Here is a 22,826-nt window from a genome sequence, read left to right as displayed (position 1 = left end):
GAGGATGATTACACCGAGTGTTCAACACAGAATCGGGCCATTCGACTCCGTGCCGGCTTTTATGCTCCACTCTGAGCCTCCTCCCGCCCCCTCTTCATCTCAGTGTAACCTTCCGTTCCTTTCCTCTCTCGTGGGCTTAAATGCACCTAATGTAAAATAGGATGACTGTCTGGGATTTGATCCCAATCTTCGGTCAGAAATCCCAAAGCCAGAACTGAACCTCTAGATCTACAAGTCACAGCGCTCAATGGTCCCTGCGAGAATTGAACCCGTGAGCCCGGCATTGTTAGTACTGCGAGCTAACCGGCCCTTAAGTGAAACGGTAGTGACTTGATAGAAGAGGGTGGTACCATTCACTCAATAAAACCCCGTCCAGTTGGGTTCGGGGGATTCACGATGACTCAGGTGGTTGTGAGCCTGGTGGATGAACGACATGGGCTTTTTTCACTCGTTCCTGGGATGCGGCCGGCATTTATTGCCCATCCTTAATTGCCCCTCGAGAAGGTGGTGGTGAGCCGCCTTCTTGAACCGCTGCAGTCCGTGTGGTGAAGGTGCTCCCACAGTGCTGTTAGGGAGGGAGTTCCAGGATTGTGACCCAGCGACGATGAAGGAACGGCCGATATATTTCCAAGTCGGGATGGTGTGTGACTGGGAGGGGAACGTGGAGGTGGTGGTGTTCCCATGCGCCCGCTGCCCTTGTCCTTCTAGGTGGTAGAGGTCGCGGGTTTGGGAGGTGCTGCCGAAGAAGCCTTGGCGAGTTGCCGCGGTGCATCTTGTAGACGGTGCACACTGCAGCCAGGGGGCGCCGGTGGTGGAGGGAGTGAGTGTTGAATTCCTCCAGGCAAGTGGAGAGTGTTCCATCACACTCCTGACTTGTTGATGGTGGAAAGGCTTTGGGGAGTCAGAAGGTGAGACCCTTGCTGCAGAATACCCAGCCTCTGACCCGCTCTTGTTGCCATGGTATTTATGTGGCTGGTCTGGTTAAGTTTCTGGTCAATGGTGACCCCCCCCCCCCAGGATGTTGATGGTGGGGGATTCGGCGATGGGAATTCCGTTGAATGCCAAGGGGCGGTGGTCAGACTCTCTCTGGTTGGAGATAGTCATTGCCTGGCACTTGTGTGGTGCAAATGTTACTTTGCCACTTATCAGCCCGAGCCTGGATGCCGTCCAGGTCTTGCTGCATGCGGGCACGGGCTGCTCCATTGTCTGAGGAGTTGCGAATGGAACTGAACGCTGTGCGATCGTCAGCGAGCAGCCCCGCTGGAATAACTTGAGTTCATAGGCACTTACAGGAATTGTCACCACCTGCAATGGGCGTGGCTGTTGGTAGTGGGATTTGCTGAATGTCAATGGGCATGACGGAGGCAAGACTTTGCTGATCGCAGGCTGGTCCCATTAAGAGTCTCGTTGGGGGGGGTGGGGGGCAGGTGGTGTTCTTTTACATTAAGCTCTCTAACAAGTGAGAGGGTGGGACCGACACACGAGGCGAGGAGGCTGCAGGGAACACAGAAATCCGGTGACCTTGACCGAGGCATCCCACGATGCAATGGGGCGAGCGAAATGTCAGCGGGCAAATATTTTTCTGGCGGTTGGGTGGGAGTGGGGGTGGGCTGACTCTTGGCAGGTGGAAAAAAATGGCAACGCTCACTAAGGGAGGGGAGAGGAGAAGAGCAAAGTCTTCATTTGCGAGGGGGGCACGGTGAGAGACAACGCCAGCCCAATGGCAAGAAGTATCTCCAGCCAAGACCCCTCCTTGTCCCCAGACAGTTTCCCCGGTGGGATGGCAGCGAGGGACAGGAACTCTGGCCAATGCTCCCCGCAACCCACCCCAGCCCCCTCCCCAGCTCAAAGACTCTGAGGCCCAAATGCTAACGAGCGACACAGAGCAGGGGTCGGAACTCGGGACTGTGGAGCTCAGTACTACATAAGGCGGTGTCTTCACTTCCCGCCCAGTGGGGGGGGGGGCGGGGGAGGGGCTATGAGCAGACCCGCTCTGCCATGACTAAAATGAGGCATCTCGAGTAAAGCCATGCGGGACCTGAGCAAAAACCGACTCTGGATTCTTGTTCAGTTCAGGCAGAGTCGGGCTTGTTCTCATTGGAGTTTAGAAGAATGAGAGGTGATCTTATTGAAGTGTATAAGATTCTGAGGGGGCTGGACAGGGTAGATGCAGAGAGGATGTTTCCCCTCGTGGGGGAATCTAGAACTGGGGGCCATAGTCTCAGAATAAGGGGTCGCCTGCTTAAGATGACGATGAGGAGGGATTTCTTCTCTCTGAGGGTTGTGAATCTTTGGAATTCTCTGCCCCAGAGAGCTGTGCAGGCTGGGTCATTGAATATATTTAAGGTGGCGAGAGACAGATTTTTGAACGATAAGGGAATGAAGGGTTATGGGGAGCGGGCGGGGAATTGGAGCTGAGACCAAGGTCAGATCAGCCACGATCTTATTGAATGGCGGAGCAGGCTCGAGGGGCCGAATGGCCGACTCCTGCTCCTATTTCTTCTGTTTTCAGCGAGTATCCCTGTCTCGGGGAAATCAATAGAAAACAAAGTCTGGAAATACAAAGATATTGATTGTTCCACCCCGGGCAGTTTGGAAGCGTAAGACATATTTGAGCACTCGTTGGGCCAATTCAAGAGAGAAGCATAAATGATCTTTCTCTCCAGTGGTGAAATGACCACCAAACCAGGTCCGTTTTTCTCTCCGCAAGGCCGATGTACCTCCTCCGGGCCTCTCGCTCAATGGGGCGGTGGTCTCTCCACGCCCGACCCACCCAGACCCAAACCTCCAGCCGGACATTGGCGAGGAATTCTCCCGAAGAGCTGGGCCCCATGGTAACCTCTAACCTTCGGCCGATGGGGGGGGGGCGATGTAATCCGTTGTGCTTTTTACGTTCTTCTCGTGCGCGGGCAACGGCGGCAAGCCATCGCCCGGAGACCAAAGGCGGCGGCGGCGGCGGGGGTGGGGGAGGGGAGTCGAGCGCGCGGACCACAAATCCCGAGCCGGCGTGCTCGGCAAAGGCTTCAACAGGCCTCGGGGAAACGTGGGTGGTTTCCTCTCTCCCGCGGGAACCTTTGAGACCCAGAATCCAGGCCTTGCCGGCCTCCGAGAGCTGCTGTGGTAAATCTTAAACCCATATCCACGCCGGGAGCAATTTCAACACCGCTCAAGCTCCAAGTGGTGCCTCGGAGATTTAAATCCCGGCCATTTGTGAAATCTGCAATCGATGGGTTTATTGGTTTCCATTGGAGTTCCGACGGAGGTGCTGATGTTCTCCGTGTTGCTCGTTGTGTCTGTTCCTACCCCCTCTTACTCGCTCACTCGCGCTCTCGCTCTGAATCACTGGTTATTACAGCTGAGTGTAAATGTAGACAAATATGATGACTAGAAGGTTGAGGACTGTCCCACTGATCCCCAGCATGGCCAGTATTTGTTCCTCTTTGTCCTCATCATCATCCTCCGGAAGTTGAACGATTCTCGTCTCCTCAATGTGTTCAATGATGACCATGTTTACAGATTCTTAATCCGGGGCCTCAGATCTACGGAGTGGGGGGTGGGGGGAGGGGAAGGGAAGAGAAAAGAGAAGGAATAAGCCCCACCATCCAATGTTTCCTCCCAACTCTCCTGAAGGGCTTGTGGGAGTGCGGTCACAAAGACCACCAGCCACCAAAGGTATTGAGGGATCACGGGGCCAAAGACGGGTAGATGGAGTTAGGTCGCAAATCAGCCGCGATCTCATTGAATGGCGGGACAGACTCGAGGGGCTCCTCCTGTTCCGATGCGAGCCATTCTTCCTGCGCGACCCTAGCCAGTGAGCGTCCGCAGGCTGAGCGACCATGGGAGGCACCGCCCAATTCTGTTTTCATCCAAAGTCCACACAACACACGCGGCCACACTTCCCAGTAGGATTCAGGGGATAGCCGTCGGGAGCAGCAACCATGGCTGGTTGTCTTTCTCTCCCTCACCCAGGAGGCGCTGTGGCTAACTGCAGTTCCCCAAGTGCCTATCTCAACTAACGAGTGCAGGGCTTTCTTGTCTGGTGGGTTCTGTAATGTATGCACCAGGGAGCATGCTCACAGGTTTGTAGAGCTGTTGCGGAGGGGAGCGGGCCAGTCGGAGGGCCTCCTCGTGGGACTGCTCCTGGGCCTCGCCAAGGGGGCCATCAGCCGGTCCAGGCAGCGGGCGGTCGAGGGGGTCGTTCAGCTCGACTGCCTGTCTCTCTTCCGCGGTTACATCCGAGCCAGGGTGTCCCTGGAGATGGAGCACGCGGTGTCCACCGGTACGCTCGCGAGAGGTGGGCGCCGGAGGGACTGGAGTGCATCATCACCCCCGGCAACCAAATTTTAATTTGAACCACTTAATGTCTAAAGTTTCATTTGCTTATTTGTCGGTTTAGTGCCCCGTTAATAAGGGGGCACTTGAATTAATGTTCAACCAAAAATAATTGTAGAACTGTTGCATTGTGAGTGGCTTAGCCAGTCACGTGATGTTCGCAAGACTCAATAAAACCCCGGCCAGTTGGGTTCGGGGGATCCACGATGGGGCAGGTGGTTGTGAGCCTGGTGGGTGAACGTGTAATGTGTCATGTGATTGTTAAACCTTTGCTAATAAACCAACTAGTTCTTAATAGCAATGTGTTGCTATGGATTCTTAAGCAAAGAACTCCTGAAGCAAATACATTACAGGTTTGACACCAACCTGGGTGGTATATTTACACTACTGAGCCAGAGAAGCCGATTGGGTTTAGTGATAGTGATTGTATTAAGTTCCTCCCTCCCTATAGCCCCTTGATTATCCACTATTGGGATGTTTTTAGTCTACCGTGAAGACCAATGCAAAATATTTGTTCAACGTCTCTGCCATTTCCCTGTTCCCCATTATTATTTCCCCACTCTCATCCTCTAAGGGACCAACATTTACTTTAGCCACTCTTTTCCTTTTTATGTACCTGTAGAAACTCTTACTATCAGTTTCTATATTTCGTGCTAGATTACTTTCATAATCTATCTTCCCTTTCTTTATCATTTTTTTTTTAGTCGTTCTTTGCTGGCTTTTAAAAGTTTCCCAATCCTCTGGCCTCCCAGAAGTCTTGGCCACATGGGTTGAAAGGCGCTCACACATGAAACTGAATTTCAGGTGAGTCAGTATAGTCTACATCGAAGTGACATCCTTGGGAAATAATGCACCTAAGGAGGGAGTGTCATTGCCTCATCATGGATTGGCTGAATGCTTCCCCCCAATCTCCCCCACGCCCCCCTCCCCACCGCGCCCCCTTACTCCCAGAGAAACTGTGTCCCTAGGCTAGTGAGGGGGAACAATTAGATCGAGTTCGTGCTCCTAATCACTACACAGTGACCCTGCTGGAAAGTGTGTGTGTGTGTTTGTATCAACCAGTGGCTCAGTGAGAGGCACTCTCTCTCGCCTCTGAGTCAGAAGGTCGTGGGTTCAAGTCCCACTCCAGAGACTTGAGCACAAAAATCCAGGCCGACACTCCCAGTGCAGTGCTGAGGGAGTGCCGTACTGTCGGAGGGGCAGTGCTGAGGGAGTGCCGTACTGTTGGAGGGGCAGTACTGAGGGAGCGTCGCACTGTCAGAGGGGCAGTACCGAGGGAGTGCGGCACTGTCAGAGGGGCAGTGCCGAGGGAGCGTCGCACTGTCGGAGGGGCAGTACCGAGGGAGCGCCGCACTGTCGGAGAGGCAGTACCAAGGGAGCGCCGCACTGTCAGAGGGGTAGTAACAAGGGAGTGCCGCACTGTCGGAGGGGCAGTACTGAGGGAGTACTGCACTGTCGGAAGGGCCGTTTTTCAGATGAGACGTTAAACCGAGGCCCCGTCTGCTCTCTTGGATGAATGTAAAAGATCCAACAACCACTATTTCGAAGAAGAGCAGGGGGTTATCCCTGGTGTCCAGCAATATTTATCCCTCACCCAACATGATTAAAAAAACGATTATCCAGTCATTATCACATTGCTGTTTGTGGGAGCTTGCTGTGCGCAAGTTGGCTGCTGCGTTTCCCACATTACAACAGTGAGCACACTCTAAAAGTATTTCATTGACTGTAAAGCGCTTTGGGATGTCTTCAGGCCGTGAAAGGCGTCGTATAAATGCAAGTCCTTTTTTTGCGCGCGCGTGTGTGTGTGTTTGTGTGGAAGAGAATTGGATGGAACCAGGATGTGATGCCCCTGTGGTGGAACAGCCCGCTGAATGGTCAATGCACCGGGGCAAGTAACGGAGGGCATCTAGCAGAGGAGAGAGGGGGGGGAGGTACAAAATTAGCAAATGAGCAACAGGGACAACAGAAAACCCTCCCTGAGATAAGAGAGACCCTGGAACAATTGTCACAAATCTCACGTGCACTTGTTCCTTATTTAAATACGGATGGACTTGAAATACTAATTAAACTGGAGGCTGCCTCCACCAACCCCCCCAAAGATAGCGGCCTCACACCAACAGGACCTGCATAAACAGGAAGTGGAATGTAACCCAGGGGTGGCACAACGGGCTTAACCCTTACCCTGCCGACACACGTCTCCCCGTTGCTTTGGCAGGGCCCCAGGGGTGTTGTGCCAGACAATTTATCAATTAAAATAAACGCGGGCGACAGGGGCAGGGGGCCCACGGTTGTTGGGGTTGGAGAGAGGGTGGGGACGAGGAGGCCCGTTACCCCCAAATAACCAAGTGGGACAGAGGAGGGGGATGCAATAATGAACAAGCATTTCCCTGAAATAAAATCCTATTTCTCATTGCAATACAGAGGGGAGAATGGAGCTGTGGTTTGCAAAAAAACAAATTAAAATATGGTTGATTAAAGAACTGCAGGCTACAGCTTGCTTCAAATTAAGACTCGCTCTGTGATATTGTCTATTATTGCTCGGTAATACTGGCTGGCGTTAACAGGTGTTAATAGAGGGGTGCTTACCAGACTGAGAAGGTGGCTGAGAGGTTCATTCAGGCAGACGTGCATCAGGCTTCATTGCAGCAAACATTCCAGCACCCATGCTCAAAAAATATTCAATTGGCACAAAAGAAAACTCTAGATCTCTCTCGCTCTCGCTCCCCCTCCCCGAGGGGTACTAAAAGCTGGCCTTCTTGTCTGAGAATAAAACCAGGGGTTGCAACTGCAGGCAAAAGGCTCACTCAGCTTGCCCCTGCACAGTGCAAGTATGGACAACCCTCTTCTCTCCTCCCAGCTGGAAGGGTCTTCATGTGAAAAATGTCACACACACACACACACACACACGCGCACACACACACACACACGCACACACACACACACACATGCACACACACACACAAATCCCACCTTCTTTCGCCCCAGAATCAGCCTTCTGCTGCCTGGGAGATGATGTGAGATTGTATCAGTGTGTCTGTCCCTGGCAATATCCGTGTTGCAGTCTCCTTTGTCAGTCTGTCTCTCTCTCTCTCTCTCTCTCTCCTCTCCTTCTCTCTCTCCCCCCTCTCTCTCTCTCTCTCTCTGAAATCCAGGGTCCACACTCCTGACTATACATCAGTGAAGATTACACTAGACAGGAGCTGCAAATTCTGGGCTGCTCCAATACAACACACACACACACACACACACACACACGAAGGAGTCCACCCCCCTCCTCCTCCTCCTGGTCCCACTCCCCCACCCCAAGGCAGATTATTTGCAAGGGAGAGAAATAGAACTGTGTTCCCCACCCGCCCCCGGGACAGAGAGGGCAGGCTAGCCAGAGAATCCCGTGCAAAACTGAGCCACTGACGGCCTTGCTCCACGGCGCATCTCCCAGCGCAATAGTGACACCCAGACACACACAGCAAGATCCCAGTGTGAGCAAAATTGGTGTCGCTCCGGGGCTGTGAGAGGCTGTGTCTGAGACAGGGATCCTCCTCCCTCCCTCTCTCCATTCGCTCCCTCCATTCCCTCCATTCGCTCCCTCCCTCTCCCCATTCCCTCCCTCCATTCACTCCCTCCTTCTCCCCATTGCCTCCCTCCCTCCCTCCATTCGCTCCCTCCCTCTCCCCATTCCCTCCCTCCCTCCATTCCCTCCATTCGCTCCCTCCCTCTCCCCATTCCCTCCCTCCATTCCCTCCCTCACACTCTCCATTCGCTCTCTCCCACTCCCCATTCCCTCCCTTCATTCCCTCCCTCACTCTCTCCATTACCTCCCTCCCTCCCTCCTTCTCCCCATTCCCTCCCTCCCTCCATTCCCTCCCTCACTCTCTCTCCCTCTCCCCATTCCCTCCCTCCCTCTATTCCCTCCCTCACTCTTTCCATGACCTTCCTCCCTCTCTATTCCCTCCCTCCATCTCTCCATTCCCACCCTCCTCAATTTCCCTCCCTTACCCCCTCTCTCACACTCCCTCTATCCCCTCCATCCCTCCCTCACTCCCTCCTCTATTTCCCTTCCTCCCTCTCCCCATTTGCTTCCTCCCTCCCTCTCTCCATTCCCTCTGCCCCTCACTCTCCATTCCCTCCCTCTCTCTATTCCCTCCCTCCCTCTCTCCATTCCCTCCCTCACCCTCTCTCTCACACTCCCTCTATCCCCTCCATCCCTCCCTCACTCCCTCCTCTATTTCCCTTCCTCCCTCTCCCCATTCCATCCCTCCCTCACACTCTCTCTCTCCCTCCCTCTCTCTCCCTCCCTCCCTCTCTCCCTCTCCCTCCCTCTCTCCATTCCCTCCCTCCTCTATTTCCCGCCCTCACGCCAGCTTCCACGCTCCCTCCCTTCATCCCCCTCCCTCCCTTCTACCTCTCTCCTCATCCACTCCCTCCCTCACTCCCTCCATATCACCTCCCTCACTCATTCCCTTGCTCCCTCCATCCCCTCACTTCCTCCCTCCTAGATCCCTACCTCACTCCCTTTTTCCTCCCTCCCTCCTATAACCCATCCTCCACTTCTTCCTCCCTCCCTTCCTCCTCCCTCACTCTCTCCATCCCCCTCATTCCCTCCCTTCCTCCTATGTCCCCTCCTTTCCTCCCTCCCTCCTCCCTCCCTCCTATATCCCCTCACTCCCTCCATCCCCTCCTCATCCAAATCCTCTCCCACCTCCATCCCTCCCTCCCAGTTCCTCTTCCATCTTCCCAAATCCTTCTCCCCAGATTTTCCCACCCACTTTATTTATTGCCAATCGCAGAGATGCAATGAAGTAGTTGGTTGCTATGGTGACCGCCTCCAGGAAATGTCGCAGGCAGGAATGTAGAATGACAAAGATATTAAAAGGAATAAACATAGCCTTCTATCCCTCTCTCCATCCCTCACTTTGTCCATCCCTCAACAACAACAACCTGTATTTATATAGCACCTTTAACGTAGTGAAACGTCCCCAAGGCGCTTCACAGGAGTATTATATGATAAAAATTTGACACCGAGCCACATAAGGAGAAATTAGCGCAGGTGACCAAAAGCTGGGTCAAAGAGGTCGGTTTTAAGGAGCGTCTTGAGGGAGGAAAGAGAGGTGGAGAGGCGGAGAGGTTTAGGGAGGGAGTTCCAGAGCTTGGGGCCCAGGCAACAGAAGGCACGGCCACCGATGGTGGAGCGATTATAATCAGGGGGAATGCTCAGGAGGGCAGAGTTAGAGGAGCGCAGACATCTCGTGGGGTTGTGGGGCTGGAGGAGATTACAGAGGTAGGGAGGGGGCGAGGGCCATGGAGGGATTTGAAAACAAGGATGAGAATTTTAAAATCGAGGCGTTGTCGGACCGACAGCCAATGTCTTCTTTCTTTGGCAGTCCCCCAGAGTCGAGGATGACTTGCTTCCGCACTAATTGAGTTCTCGGGTGACCGATGAGTCCGACGCGGGACCCACCGTCTCGGTCACAGGCGGTGTCTGGGGCAGACGGTGGTTGGAGGGACGGGTGGGTGGGGGGTGGGGGGTGGGGGGGGGGCTTGGGGTTGTCGTTCGCTCCTCCCGCTGTCGACGCTCGGCTTCCGCGTTACTCCCGGCGACGAGACTCGAGGCGCTCGGCGCCCCTCCCGGATGCACTTCCTCCACTTGGGGCGGTCTTGGGCCAGGGACTGCCAGGTGTGGGTGGGGAAGTTGCGCTTTATCAGGGAGGCTTTGCGGGCGTCCCTTGTAACGTTTCCTCTGCCCCACCTGGGGCTCGCCCTGCCGTGACGGAGCTCAGAGTGGAGCGCTTGTTTCGGGAGTCTAGTATCGGGCAATGTGGCCCGTCCACCGGAGCTGGTTGAGCGCGCTCAATGCCTCGATGCTTGAGGAAGTTTGCCTGAGAGAGAACGCTGACATTGGTTCGTCTGTCCTGCCAATGAATTTGCAGGATCTTGCGGAGTCAGCGTTGGTGGTATTTCTCCCGTGCTTTGAGGTGCCTTCAGGTACATAGTCCATGTCTCTGAAGCATAGAGGAAGGCGTGTATCACCACTGCTCTGTAGACCATGAGCTTGGTGCCGGGTTTGAGGTCCTGATCTTCAAGCACTCAAGTCAACGAGCACAGGGGGTGATGGGTGAGCGGGACGTGGTGCGAGTTAGGACACGGGGCAGCCGAGGTCGAGACTCACAATCCTTTTTAATTGGTGAACTCGGGATTGCCAACCAAGTGTGACATTCCCTCCGTGACTCAGTTGGCATACAGCTGAGCCCACCTCCCACTCTCGTCTGTTGTGAGAAAGAAAAGACTTGCCACTCCCAACTCAACAGCTCTACAACTATTTTAAAAGTAACGTTAATACAAGTTACTAAAGGGACACTAAAACCGACACATTAAACGTTTTGAAACTACGGTCAAATTAAAAGTTGGTTGCCGGGGGGTGATGATGCACTCCAGTCCCTACCTCTCGTGGAAGGCCGCGAGCGTACCGGTGGACACCGCGTGCTCCATCTCCACGGACACCCTGGCTCGGATGTAACCGCGGAAGAGAGGCGGGCTGAACGACCCCCTCGACCGCCCGCTGCCTGGACCGGCTGATGGCCCCCTTGGCCAGGCCCACGAGGAGGCTCTCGGACCTACCCGCTCCCCTCCGCACAGGGTGCCCCAAAGATCAGGAGTGTGGGCAGAATTTGAGGAGCAGCCCCTTCAAATATTGGAATAGGGGCTGCAACAACCTCACAGGTCCCTGACTCTGGTCACCTTGCCGAACACAGCCCTCTCGTCCGCCTGCCTCCTCAAACCGCGCTCGTGGAACCTATGAGCATACTAACAGGTGCATACATTGCAGAGTGCAAGGAGGCTTGAGTGGAGTATAAACACCAGAAAGACTTGCATTTATATAGCACCGGACATCCCAAAGTGCCTTACAGCCAATGAAGTACTTTTTTTTGAAGTGTAGTCACTGCTGTAATGTAGGAAACGCGGCAGCCAATTTGCACACAGCAAGCTCCCACGTGATCATCTGGGTTTTTTTAGATGTTGGTTGTGGGATAAATATTGGCCCAGGACACCGGGGAGAACTCCCCTGCTCGTCTTCGAAATAGTGGTCGTGGGATCTTTTGCGTCCAGAGAGCAGACGGGGCCTCGGTTTAACGTCTCATCCGAAAGACGGCACCTCCGACAGTGTGGCACTCCCTCCGCACTGCACCAGGAGAGTCAGCCTGGATTTTTGTGCTCAAGTCCCTGGAGTGGGACTCGAACCCACGACCTTCTGACTCAGAGGCGAGAGAGAGTGCTGCTCACTAGGCCACGGCTGAGACACTGTACCAGACGTGCCGATTGGCCTGTTTCTGTGCTATAGGTTCTGTGTAATTCTATGCAATTCTAAGGCGGATCTCCACCTCAATTCCATTACCCCGCCTTTGATCCATATTCTTTAAACTAGAGGTGATCCAAAACTCGGCTGCCCCGTTTCCTAACTCGCACCGAGTCCCGCTCACCCATCACCCACTGTGCTCGCTGCCCCGTGTCCTAACTCGCACCGAGTCCCGCTCACCCATCACCCCCTGTGCTCGCTGCCCCGTGTCCTAACTCGCACCGAGTCCCGCTCACCCATCACCCCCCTGTGCTCGCTGCCCCGTTTCCTAACTCGCACCGAGTCCCGCTCACCCATCACCCACTGTGCTCGCTGCCCCGTGTCCTAACTCGCACCGAGTCCCGCTCACCCATCACCCCCCTGTGCTCGCTGCCCCGTGTCCTAACTCGCACCGAGTCCCGCTCACCCATCACCCCCTGTGCTCGCTGCCCCGTGTCCTAACTCGCACCGAGTCCCGCTCACCCATCACCCCCTGTGCTCGCTGCCCTGTGTCCTAACTCGCACCAAGTCCCGCTCACCCATCACCCCCTGTGCTCGCTGCCCTACATTGGCTCCCGGTTAAGCAACGCCTCGATTTCAAAACTCTCATTCTTGTTTACAAATCCTTCCATGGCCCTCGCCCCTCCCTATCTCTGTAATCCCCTCCAGCCCCACAATCCCCCCCCCCCGAGATATCTGTGCTCCTCTAATTCTGCCCCCTTGAGCAGGAGAGATTGGATCAACTGGGCCTGTATTAACTGGAGTTTAGAAGAATGAGAGGGGATTTCATAGAAACATATAAAATTCTGACGGGACTGGACAGGTTAGATGCAGGAAGAATGTTCCCGATACTGGGGAACCAGGGGTCACAGTCTAAGGATAAGGGGTAATCCATTTAGGAACGAGATGAGGAGAAACTTCTTCACTCAGAGAGTTGTTAACCCGTGGAATTCCCTGCCGCAGAAAGTTGTTGATGCCAGTTCGTTGGATATATTCAAGAGGGAGTTAGATATGGCCCTGACGGCTAAAGGGATCAAGGGGTATGGAGAGAAATCAGGAAAGGGGGTACTGAGGGAATGATCAGCCATGATCATATTGAATGGTGGTGCAGGCTCGAAGGGCCGAATGGCCTACTCCTGCACCTATTTTCTATGTTTCTATGTTTCTATCCCTGATTATAATCGCTCCACCATCGGTGGCCATGCTTTCGGTTGCCTGGGCCCCAAGCTCTGGAACTCCCTCCCTAAACCTCTCCGCCTCTCTCTGCTCCTTCAAGACGCTCCTTAAAACCAACCTCTTTGACCAAGCTTTTGGTCACCTGCGCTAATCTCTACTTATGCGGCTCGATGTCAAATTTTTATCTCATAACACTCCTGTGAAATGCCTTGAGACGTTTCATTACGTTAAAGGCGCTATATAAATACAGTTTACTGTTGTTGATACCCTCACTGAGTAAAACTCAAACAATTTCATCCACTCCCTCCAAATCATGTTTCTGTTGGCTACAACAAGGCTTGTCAACAATCATCCTCTCAACCCGACAAATTCTAATCTGTTTACTGCTTATCTACATGTGGAGCCCAGCCAGTGTGATAAACAAACTCTCAGCTCTCATTGTCAAGAAGAAAGAGATAAAAAATTGTGCCTTTTGCAAACAAGCCTCCCAGATCCAGCTGTCAAAATAATGGTGGGTTTAATGCCGTTCTTTTTTATTTCATTCGTGGCCAGTACCCCGGGGTCCATAGGATCTTTTAGGTCCACCTGAGAGGGCAGGTGGGGCCTCGGTTTAAAGTTTCATCCGAAAAATGGCACCTCCGACAGTGCGGCACTCCCTCAGTACTGCCCCTCCGACAGCGCAGTGCGGCGCTCCCTCAGTACTGCCCCTCCGACAGTGCGGCGCTCCCTCAGTACTGCCTCTCCGATAGCGCAGTGTGGGGCTCCCTCAGTACTGCCCCTCCGACAGTGCGGCGCTCCCTCGGTACTGCCCCTCCGACAGTGCGGTGCTCCCTCGGTACTGCCCCTCCGACAGTGCGGCACTCCCACAGTACTGCCCCTCCGACAGTGCGGCGCTCCCTCAGTACTGACCCTCCGACAGTGCGGCGCTCCCTCAGTACTGCCCCTCCGACAGTGCGGCACTCCCTCGGTACTGCCCCTCCGACAGTGCGGCGCTCCCTCAGTACTACCCCTCCAACAGCGCAGAGCCAAAATCTGTGCAGCTGGTGGACTGCACTGTGCCTGCATGGCCACCAGGGGGTGATGCTGGAGCAGATTAAATCCAGATTTAATTCACTGCGGTCCATTTATGTCTTGCTTACACCTGAAAAAAAAATGGGACAACGGTGGATTGTAAATCATACGGGAACCCGAACCACCGCAGTATTTTGCTTTTATATTGCCGTTTGCACAGGCCTGAGTCCGCTGACCTGGTCAAGGGAATGTTCCTGTGATTAATCCGCCATTAGTCATCTTGGAGAGATGTAGGACGGGCATCTTTGGAGTTACAGGTTTAAAGACAGACTTGCATTTATATAGCGCCTTTCACGACCACCAGATGTCGCAAAGCGCTTTACAACCAATGAAGTACTTTTGGAGTGCAGTCACTGTTGTAATGTGGGAAACGCGGCAGCCAATTTGCGCACAGCAAGCTCCCACACACAGCAATGTGATAATGACCCAGATAATCTGTTTTTGTTATGTTGATTAAGGGATAAATATTGGCCCCAGGACACCGGGGGTAACTCCACTGCTGTTCTTCGAAAAAATGGCCATGGGATCTTTTACATCCACCCGAGAGGGCAGACGGGGCCTCGGTTAAACGTCTCATCTGAAAGACGGCACCTCCGACAGTGCAGCGCTCCCTCAGTACTGCCCCTCCGACAGTGCGACGCTCCCTCAGCACTGCCCCTCCGACAGTGCGGCGCTCCCTCAGTACTGCCCCTCCGACAGTGCGGCGCTCCCTCAGCACTGCCCCTCCGACAGTGCGGCGCTCCCTCAGTACTGCCCTTCCGACAGTGCGGCACTCCCTCAGCACTGCCCCTCCGACAGTGCGGCGCTCCCTCAGCACTGCCCCTCCGACAGTGCGGCGCTCCCTCAGTACTGCCCCTCCGACAGTGCGGCGCTCCCTCAGCACTGCCCCTCCGACAGTGCGGCGCTCCCTCAGTACTGCCCCTCCGACAGTGCGGCGCTCCCTCAGCACTGCCCCTCCGACAGTGCGGCACTCCCTCAGCACTGCCCCTCCGACAGTGCGGCGCTCCCTCAGTACTGCCCCTCCGACAGTGCGGCGCTCCCTCAGTACTGCACTGGGAGTGTCAGCCTAGATTTATGAGCTCAAGTCCCTGGAGTGGGACTCGAACCCACAACCTTCTGACCCAGACGCAATGTGCTGCCCACTGAGCCATGGCTGACACAACAGTGTATTGAAAGCATGATATTGAAAGTTTCGGAAAAGGACTGTCAGGTTTTCCAATTTGAACAGGATGACAGTGAAATGTGGCGAGGGAACGCATGGCTGGCCTTGCGATATGTAAAGTGCTTGTGTGAGGAAATATGTGCGGTTCAGCAAAACCGGGCCCCGAGTTCTTTTGCTCATTGAAACATACAACATTCTTACGGGGCTTGACAGGGTAGATGCAGGGAGGATGTTTCCCCCCGGGCTGGGGAGTCTAGAACCAGGGGTCACACAGTCTCAGGATAAGGGGTCGGCCATTTAGGACTGAGATGAGGAGAAATTTCTTCACTCAGAGGGTGGTGAATCTTTGGAATTCTCTGCCCCAGAGGGCTGTGGAGGCTCAGTCGTTGAGTATATTCAAGGCTGAGATCAGTAGATTTTTGGATATTCAGGGAATCGAGGGATATGGGGATAGTGCAGGAAAGTGGATTTGAGGTCGAAGGTCAGCCATGATCTTATTAAATGGCGGAGCAGGCTCGAGGGGCCGAATGGCCGACTTCTGCTCCTATTTCTTTTGTCATGGCCTTCTCACAGCCAATCGGATGCGAACAGACTCTCTGTTACCCGATTGGTTGATTCTTGACTTGTCAATCACACCGCCTTTTCCCCAACTCCCACAACTAATGAGCGAGAGCTTTCCAGGAACTGCTTGATCGTATCCCGCCCGCCCGACTTATCGAGTCAGACTGACCAGATCATCTCTCCCATCCCCCTCCCCCTTCCCCCTCACCCCATCCTCTCCCTACCCCCTCACTCCATACTCCCTCCCCCTCACCCCATCCTCTCGCTACCCCCTCACCCCATACTCCCTCCTCACCCCACTCCCTCCCTCTCACCCCATCCTCTCCCTACCCCCTCACCCCATACTCCCTCCTCACCCCACACCCTCATCCTCATCCCCTCATCTCCCTCCCTCCTTACCCCATACTCCCTCCTCACCCCACTCTCTACCCCTCACCCCATTCTCTCCCTACCCCCTCACCCCATACTCCCTCCTCACCCCACTCCCTCCCCCTCACCCCCTCACCCCATCCTCTCCCTCCCTCCTCACCCCATACTCCCTCCTCACCCCACTCTCTAACCCCTCACCCCATCTCCTCACCCGCTCCCCCTCACTCCACCACCCCAACCTTCCCCCCCCCCCAAGCCCCTCACCCTCACCCCTCCCCTTCACTCCACCCACCCCTCACCCCACTCCCTCCCCACCTTCTCCCCCTCCCCCTCCCCCATCTCTTCCCTACAGCTGCCCCATCTCTCCCTCACCAGCCCCCCCTCCCCCTCCCCCCTCTCTCCCCTACAGCTGCCCCATCTCCCCCTCACCCCTCCCCCCTCCCCCTCAGCCCTCCCCCTCCGACAGAGAACTCTGCCGCCGGTCCTCACCTGAGAGATGCTGGGGAACTACTTCCACAGGAGCCACGTGAAGCCGGCCGCTCTTCGCTGACCTGTGGCTGAGTTGTTGCCAGTGTGCTCACAGAGGGTCTGTTCATCCCGTGCCAGTGACAGCGAGCTCACTTCCAGTATCCAGAGCTGTTTGACAATCAGAGGCCCAACTTCTATTTTTTCTGATAATGTTTGTGAAAGTCAGTGAAAGCGTTAGTGTCTGCGGAGCCCCGTCTGGGGGGGGTCGGGGGGGAGGTGGGAGGGTTGTTGGTGGGCCAGGATCACAGAGCCAGGCAAAGGAAGAGATTTCTATAGCGCCCTTCACAATCTCGCAAAGCGCTTTACAGACAATGAAGTACTTTTGGAGCGTAGTCACTGTTGTAATGTGGGAAACACGGCACGCAATTTACGCACAGCAAGCTCCCACACACAGCAATGTGACCAGATAATCTGTTTTTGTGATGTTGATTGAGGGATAAATATTGACCCCAGGACACCGGGGAGAACTCCCTTGCTCTTCTTCAAAATAATGGCCTGAGAGGGCAGACGGGGCCTCGGTTTAACGTCTCATCTGAAAGACGGCACCTCCGACAGTGCGGTGCTCCCTCAGCACTGCCCCTCCGACACTGCGGCGCTCCCTCAGTACTGCCCCTCCGACAGTGCGGCGCTCCCTCAGCACTGCCCCTCCGACAGTGCTGCGCTCCCTCAGCACTGCCCCTCCGACAGTGCGGCGCTCCCTCAGCACTGCCCCTCCGACAGTGCGGCGCTCCCTCAGCACTGCCCCTCCGACAGTGCTGCGCTCCCTCAGCACTGCCCCTCCGACAGTGCGGCGCTCCCTCAGCACTGCCCCTCCGACAGTGCGGCGCTCCCTCAGCACTGCCCCTCCGACAGTGCGGCGCTCCCTCAGCACTGCCCCTCCGACAGTGCGGCGCTCCCTCAGCACTGCCCCTCCGACAGTGCGGCGCTCCCTCAGCACTGCACTGGGAGTGTCGGCCTGGATTTTGTGTTTGAGTCTCTGGAGTGGGACTTGAACCAACGACCTTCCGACTCAGAGGCGAGGGTGCTGCCCACTGAGACACTAGCTGCCAACCTTTGCAATTTCTCCGATCTGGTTTCCAAGCATCTTGTCTTTCGCATCTGGCCGACACCAGATCAGGGATTAGATAATGCCGAATTGGGCGATTTGCCTGACTCCGAGCTGCCGTCTGATAAACATGTCGCGTCCTCCTCATTTGCTTCTGTTGACTCACTGTTGCTCCTTCCCCTGCCCTTTAACCCTCTCCCTGATGACCGAACTATCCACTTCCCAGAAAAAGAAAGACTTGCATTTATATAGCGCCTTTCACGACCACTGGACACCCCAAAGCGGTTTACAGCCAATGAAGCCCTTTTGGAGTGTAGTCAGTGCTCCGTACGAGTCTCCTCCCACTCCCTTTTCACCTCACCCCATCGGCATGATCTTCTATTCCCTTCTCCCTCGTGTGTCTATCCAGCTTGCCCTTAAATGTTCGCCAGTGGCTCCGTGGGCAGCACCCTCGCCTCTGAGTCAGAAGGTTGTGGGTTCAAGTCCCACTCCAGGGACTTGAGCACAAAAATCCAGGTTGACATTCCCAGTGCAGTGCTGAGGGAGTGCCGCACTGTCGGAGGGGCAGTACTGAGGGAGCGCCGCACTGTCGGAGGGGCAGTACTGAGGGAGTGCCGCACTGTCGGAGGGGCAGTACTGAGGGAGCGCCGCACTGTCGGAGGGGCAGTACTGAGGGAGCGCCGCACTGTCGGAGGGGCAGTACTGAGGGAGCGCTGCACTGTGGGAGGGGCAGTACTGAGGGAGCGCCGCACTGTCGGAGGGGCAGTACTGAGGGAGCGCTGCACTGTCGGAGGGGCAGTACTGAGGGAGCGCCGCACTGTCGGAGGGGCAGTACTGAGGGAGCGCCGCACTGTCGGAGGGGCAGTACTGAGGGAGCGCCGCACTGTCGGAGGGGCAGTACTGAGGGAGCGCCACACTGTCGGAGGGGCAGTACTGAGGGAGCATCGCACTGTCGGAGGGGCAGTACTGAGGGAGTGCTGCACTGTCGGAGGTGCCGTCTTTCGGATGAGACGTTAAACCGAGGCCCCGTCTGCTCTCTCAGGTGGATGTAAAAGATCCCATGGCACTATTTCGAAGAAGAGCAGGGGAGTTCTCCCCGGTGTCCTGGGGCCAATATTTATCCCTCAATCAACGTAACAAAAACAGATGATCTGGGTCATTATCACATTGCTGTTTGTGGGAGCTTGCTGTGCACAAATTGGCTGCCGCGTTTCCCACATTCCAACAGTGACTACACTCCAAAAGTACTTCATTGGCTGTAAAAGAGCTTTGAGACGTCCAGTGGTCGTGAAAGGCGCTATATAAAGGCAAGTCTTTCTTTATAAAGTTTCACACGATTACAACTGAACTTTTATATTCTAGACCTGTTTGGTGGAGAGCAGCTGTTGCCACTGGCTGGAGTGCCGGTAAGCAGAGAATAATGATTTGAAATAATTGGCAAAAAAGCAGTCGATGAACAAGAAAGATCTAGGCAGTGAGTTATTGCGATCTGGAATGTACTGCCTGAAAGGGGAGCAGATTCAATAGTCACTTTCAAAATAAATATTTTGAAGGGGAAAAATTTAGCAGGGCTTTGGGGAAAGAGCAGGGCGGGCGTGGAACCAATCAGCTCGCTCTTTCAAAGCGTTGGCACGGACATGATGGGCCGAATGGCTTCCATCCCTGTTGAAAAATATCGAAATTTTTAACTCTTTATGTTTGAACCGAACCATTTGTAGTGTGGAGTGTGCTGGGGAGGGGGGCGCGGTTTGACTGGTACACACACCTCACCGAGTCACTCACTCCTTCACTCAGAGAATTGTGAACCTGTGGAGTTCTCTACCACAGAAAGTTGTCGAGGCCAGTTCGTTAGATATATTCAAAAGGGAGTTAGGTGTGGCCCCTGACGGCTGAAGGGATCAAAGGGTATGGAGAGAAGGCAGGAATGGGGTACTGAAGTTGCATGATCAGCCATGATCATATTGAATGGCGGTGCAGGCTCTAAGGGCCGAATGGCCTGCTCCTGCACCTATTTTCTATGTTTCTATGTTATTGGAGGAGACAGGATTCGGGAAACAGCAGGGTACTTGTGTGTGCCGCAAATTACTTTTAATGTTATTGCCTGACAGGCATTAGTTAATGAACACACGCTCACAGCACAGGCAATCCTTGCTTCAACGCAGCAGTCTGCACAATTCAACAAATGCACTCATTAAATGCAATTCCTTACATTAACTTCATGATTCTATTTATTTTTTTGTACGCTAACTCCTCCTTTCTGTGTGTTTTCCAACCCCCCCATCCTCTCTTTCTTTTGCTCGTTCCCTCTCTCTTTCTCTTCCTGCTGCTTTGGTCTGTTTTGCTTGGCTCTCCCCACGCCTCCCTTTCTCTTTGTCCTGCTCCCTCTCACATCCTGAGCCCTCCACACAATGCTAGTGCTCCACAGCCCTCTCCCCACCCACACACTTGTTGGCGAGCAACTCGGAGCCGATTAAACTGGAGACACGTGTCGCATAGAGGGGAAAAAAACCTGAACATCTCCCTCCCTGCTCAAAGGCAGCACTGAGGCTGCGGGCACCGGGGAGAGAGAGGAGAGAGAAAGAAGAAGAGATAGAAATACAGGGTGAGAGAGATAGAGAGAGAGAGAGAGATACAGGGTGAGAGAGATAGAGAGAGAGAGAGAGATACAGGACGAGAGAGAGAGAGAGAGAGAAAAAGGGCGAGAGAGAGAGATATACAGGGTGAGAGAGAGAGAAAGAGGGAGAGAGAAAGAGAGAAGGAGAGAGATAGATACAGGGTGAGAGAGAGATATACAGGGCGAGACAGAGAGAGAGAGGGAGAGGGAGAGAGAGATACAGAGCGAGAGAGAGAGAGAGAGAGATACAGGGTGACAGAGAGAGAGAGAGACAGAGAGAAAGAGAGAAGGAGAGAGATAGATACAGGGTGAGAGAGATAGATACAGGGTAAGAGAGAGAGAGAGACAGAGAGAAAGAGAGAAGGAGAGAGATAGATACAGGGTGAGAGAGATAGATACAGGGTGAGAGAGATAGATACAGGGTAAGAGAGAGAGATACAGGGTGAGAGAGAAGGAGAGACAGAGAGAAAGAGAGAAGGAGAGAGATAGATACAGGGCGAGAGAGAGAGAGAGAGAAAAAGGGCGAGAGAGAGAGATATACAGGGCGAGACAGAGAGAGAGAGACAGAGAGAGAGAGGGAGAGAGAGATACAGAGCGAGAGAGAGAGAGATACAGGGTGACAGAGAGAGAAAGAGATACAGGGTGAGAGAGAGGACGAGAGAGAGAGACACACACACAGATAGAAGGAGAGAGAGAGAAATACAGGGTGAGGGAGAGAAACAGATTGAGAAAAACAGAAAGAGAGAGAAAAATAGAAAGAGAGAAACACAGACACACAGAGAGAGAAAAAGACAGAAAGAAACGGAGAGCAAGAAACAGAGATAGAGGAACACAGAGAGAAAGAGAGAGTGAAATAAAAGCAGAGAGAGACAGAGAGGCAGAGACAGAGTGAGAAAAACAGAGAAAAGTAGAAAGACAGAAATAGAGAGAGATACACATGAGAGAAAAGAAACTGAAAGAAGGCAGAGAGGGAGAGCAAGACAGAGAAAACAAACAGGGAGAGAGGGAGAGAGAGAGAGAGAGGCAGAGAGAGAGAGAGAGAGAGGCAGAGAGAGAGAGAGAGATACAGATAGACAGAAAGAGACACGCAAGCAGGGAGATTCTACGTCAGAAGGAGAACGCGAGGCAGGAGTCCAGGAAGAGAGAGGTTTGCTCTGTTCACTGAATGAGGTCTAAGCCCCAATGGTCCTGTTGATGATGACATTCGGTGGCTGGGTGAATTGTTCCCCCGAGGGCAGTCTAATGCTCCTGATCCTTTGTGTCCAAATGCTGACCGTGGCTGCTCACCCTCAGTGCCTGGATTTCAAGCCCCCGTTCCAGCCCTCCGAGCCCCTGACATTCTGCACCACCTACTCATCCTTCGGCTGCTGCGATGCTCCCAGGGACGCTGCCATTGCTCGAAAGTATCGCCACATCCTGAGTTACTTCCACCACTCGGGCATCGCCGTCTGTGCCCAGTACGTCCGTCAGCTGCTGTGTCAGGTAATGGGGGGGGGGGGGGTCTGTGTCTGTGTCAGGGTGGGGGGGTCTGTGTCAGGGTGGGGGGGGTCTGTGTCAGGGTGGGGGGGAGGGGGGTCTGTGTCAGGGTGGGGGGGGGGTCTGTGTCAGGTAATGGGGGGGGGGTCTGTGTCTGTGTCAGGGTGGGGGGGGTCTGTGTCAGGTAATGGGGGGGGGTCTGTGTCTGTGTCAGGGTGGGGGGGTCTGTGTCAGGGTTGGGGGGAGGGGGGGTCTGTGTCAGGGTGGGGGGGGCTCTGTGTCAGGGTAGGGGGGTCTGTGTCAGGGTTGGGGGGAGGGGGGGTCTGTGTCTGTGACAGGGTGGGGGGAATTCTGTGTCAGGGTGGGTGGGGGGGCTCTGTGTCAGGGTGGGGGGGTCTGTGTCAGGGTGGGGGGGAGGGGGGGTCTGTGTCTGTGACAGGGTGGGGGGAATTCTGTGTCAGGGTGGGTGGGGGGGCTCTGTGTCAGGGTAGGGGGGTCTGTGTCAGGGTTGGGGGGAGGGGGGGTCTGTGTCTGTGACAGGGTGGGGGGAATTCTGTGTCAGGGTGGATGGGGGGGCTCTGTGTCAGGGTGGGGGGGTCTGTGTCAGGGTGGGGGGGGGTCTGTGTCAGGGTGAGTGGGAAGCTCTGTGTCAGGGTGGGGGGGGCTCTGTGTCAGGGTGGGGGGTTGGGGGGGGAGTTCTGTGTCAGGGTGGGTGGGGGGGGCTCTGTGGCAGGGTAGGGGGGGGGTCTGTGTCAGGGTGGGGGGGAGGTCTGTGCCTGTGTCAGGGTGGGGGGGGTCTGTGCCTGTGTCAGGGTGGGGGGGTCTGTGTCAGGGTGAGTGTGGGGCTCTGTGTCAGGGTGGGTGGGGGGTCTCTGTGTCAGGATGGAGGGGGGTCTCAGCCAGGGTGAATGGGGGGCTCTGTGTTAGGGTGAGTGGGGGGCTCTGTGTCAGGGTGGGGACTGTCCGTGTCAGGGTGGGGAGGGGGGGGTCTGTGTCAGGGTGGGGAGTCAGGGTGGGGGGGTCTGTGTCAGGGTGGGGGGGGTTCCGTGTCTGTGTCTAAGGGTGGGGAGGTCTGAATCAGGGTGGGGGGGCACTGTGTCAGGGTGGGGAGGGGTGTCAGGGTGGGGGGGGGGGGAGCTGTGTCAGGGTGGGCACTCTGGGG

General features: G+C 54.9%; 1 protein-coding gene across 8 annotated transcripts in view; it reads left to right on the top strand.

Annotated features, from left to right (window-relative positions):
* The first annotated feature begins 20,425 nt into the window (after positions 1-20,425).
* LOC139239068 (HHIP-like protein 1) overlaps positions 20,426-22,826 on the top strand; it is a 42,751-nt gene continuing 40,350 nt past the window's right edge. For all 8 annotated transcript variants that reach the window (XM_070867576.1, XM_070867575.1, XM_070867578.1 and 5 more), the window contains exon 1: positions 20,426-21,670. In XM_070867576.1, the coding sequence (XP_070723677.1) occupies positions 21,371-21,670 (300 nt within the window). In that variant the 5' untranslated portion in view covers positions 20,426-21,370. The remainder of the gene's footprint in view (positions 21,671-22,826) is intronic.

The sequence above is a fragment of the Pristiophorus japonicus genome, chromosome 26 (assembly GCF_044704955.1).
Source record: "Pristiophorus japonicus isolate sPriJap1 chromosome 26, sPriJap1.hap1, whole genome shotgun sequence".
Classification (NCBI taxonomy): domain Eukaryota; kingdom Metazoa; phylum Chordata; class Chondrichthyes; family Pristiophoridae; genus Pristiophorus; species Pristiophorus japonicus.
This window is presented reverse-complemented; position numbering and strand designations above follow the sequence as displayed.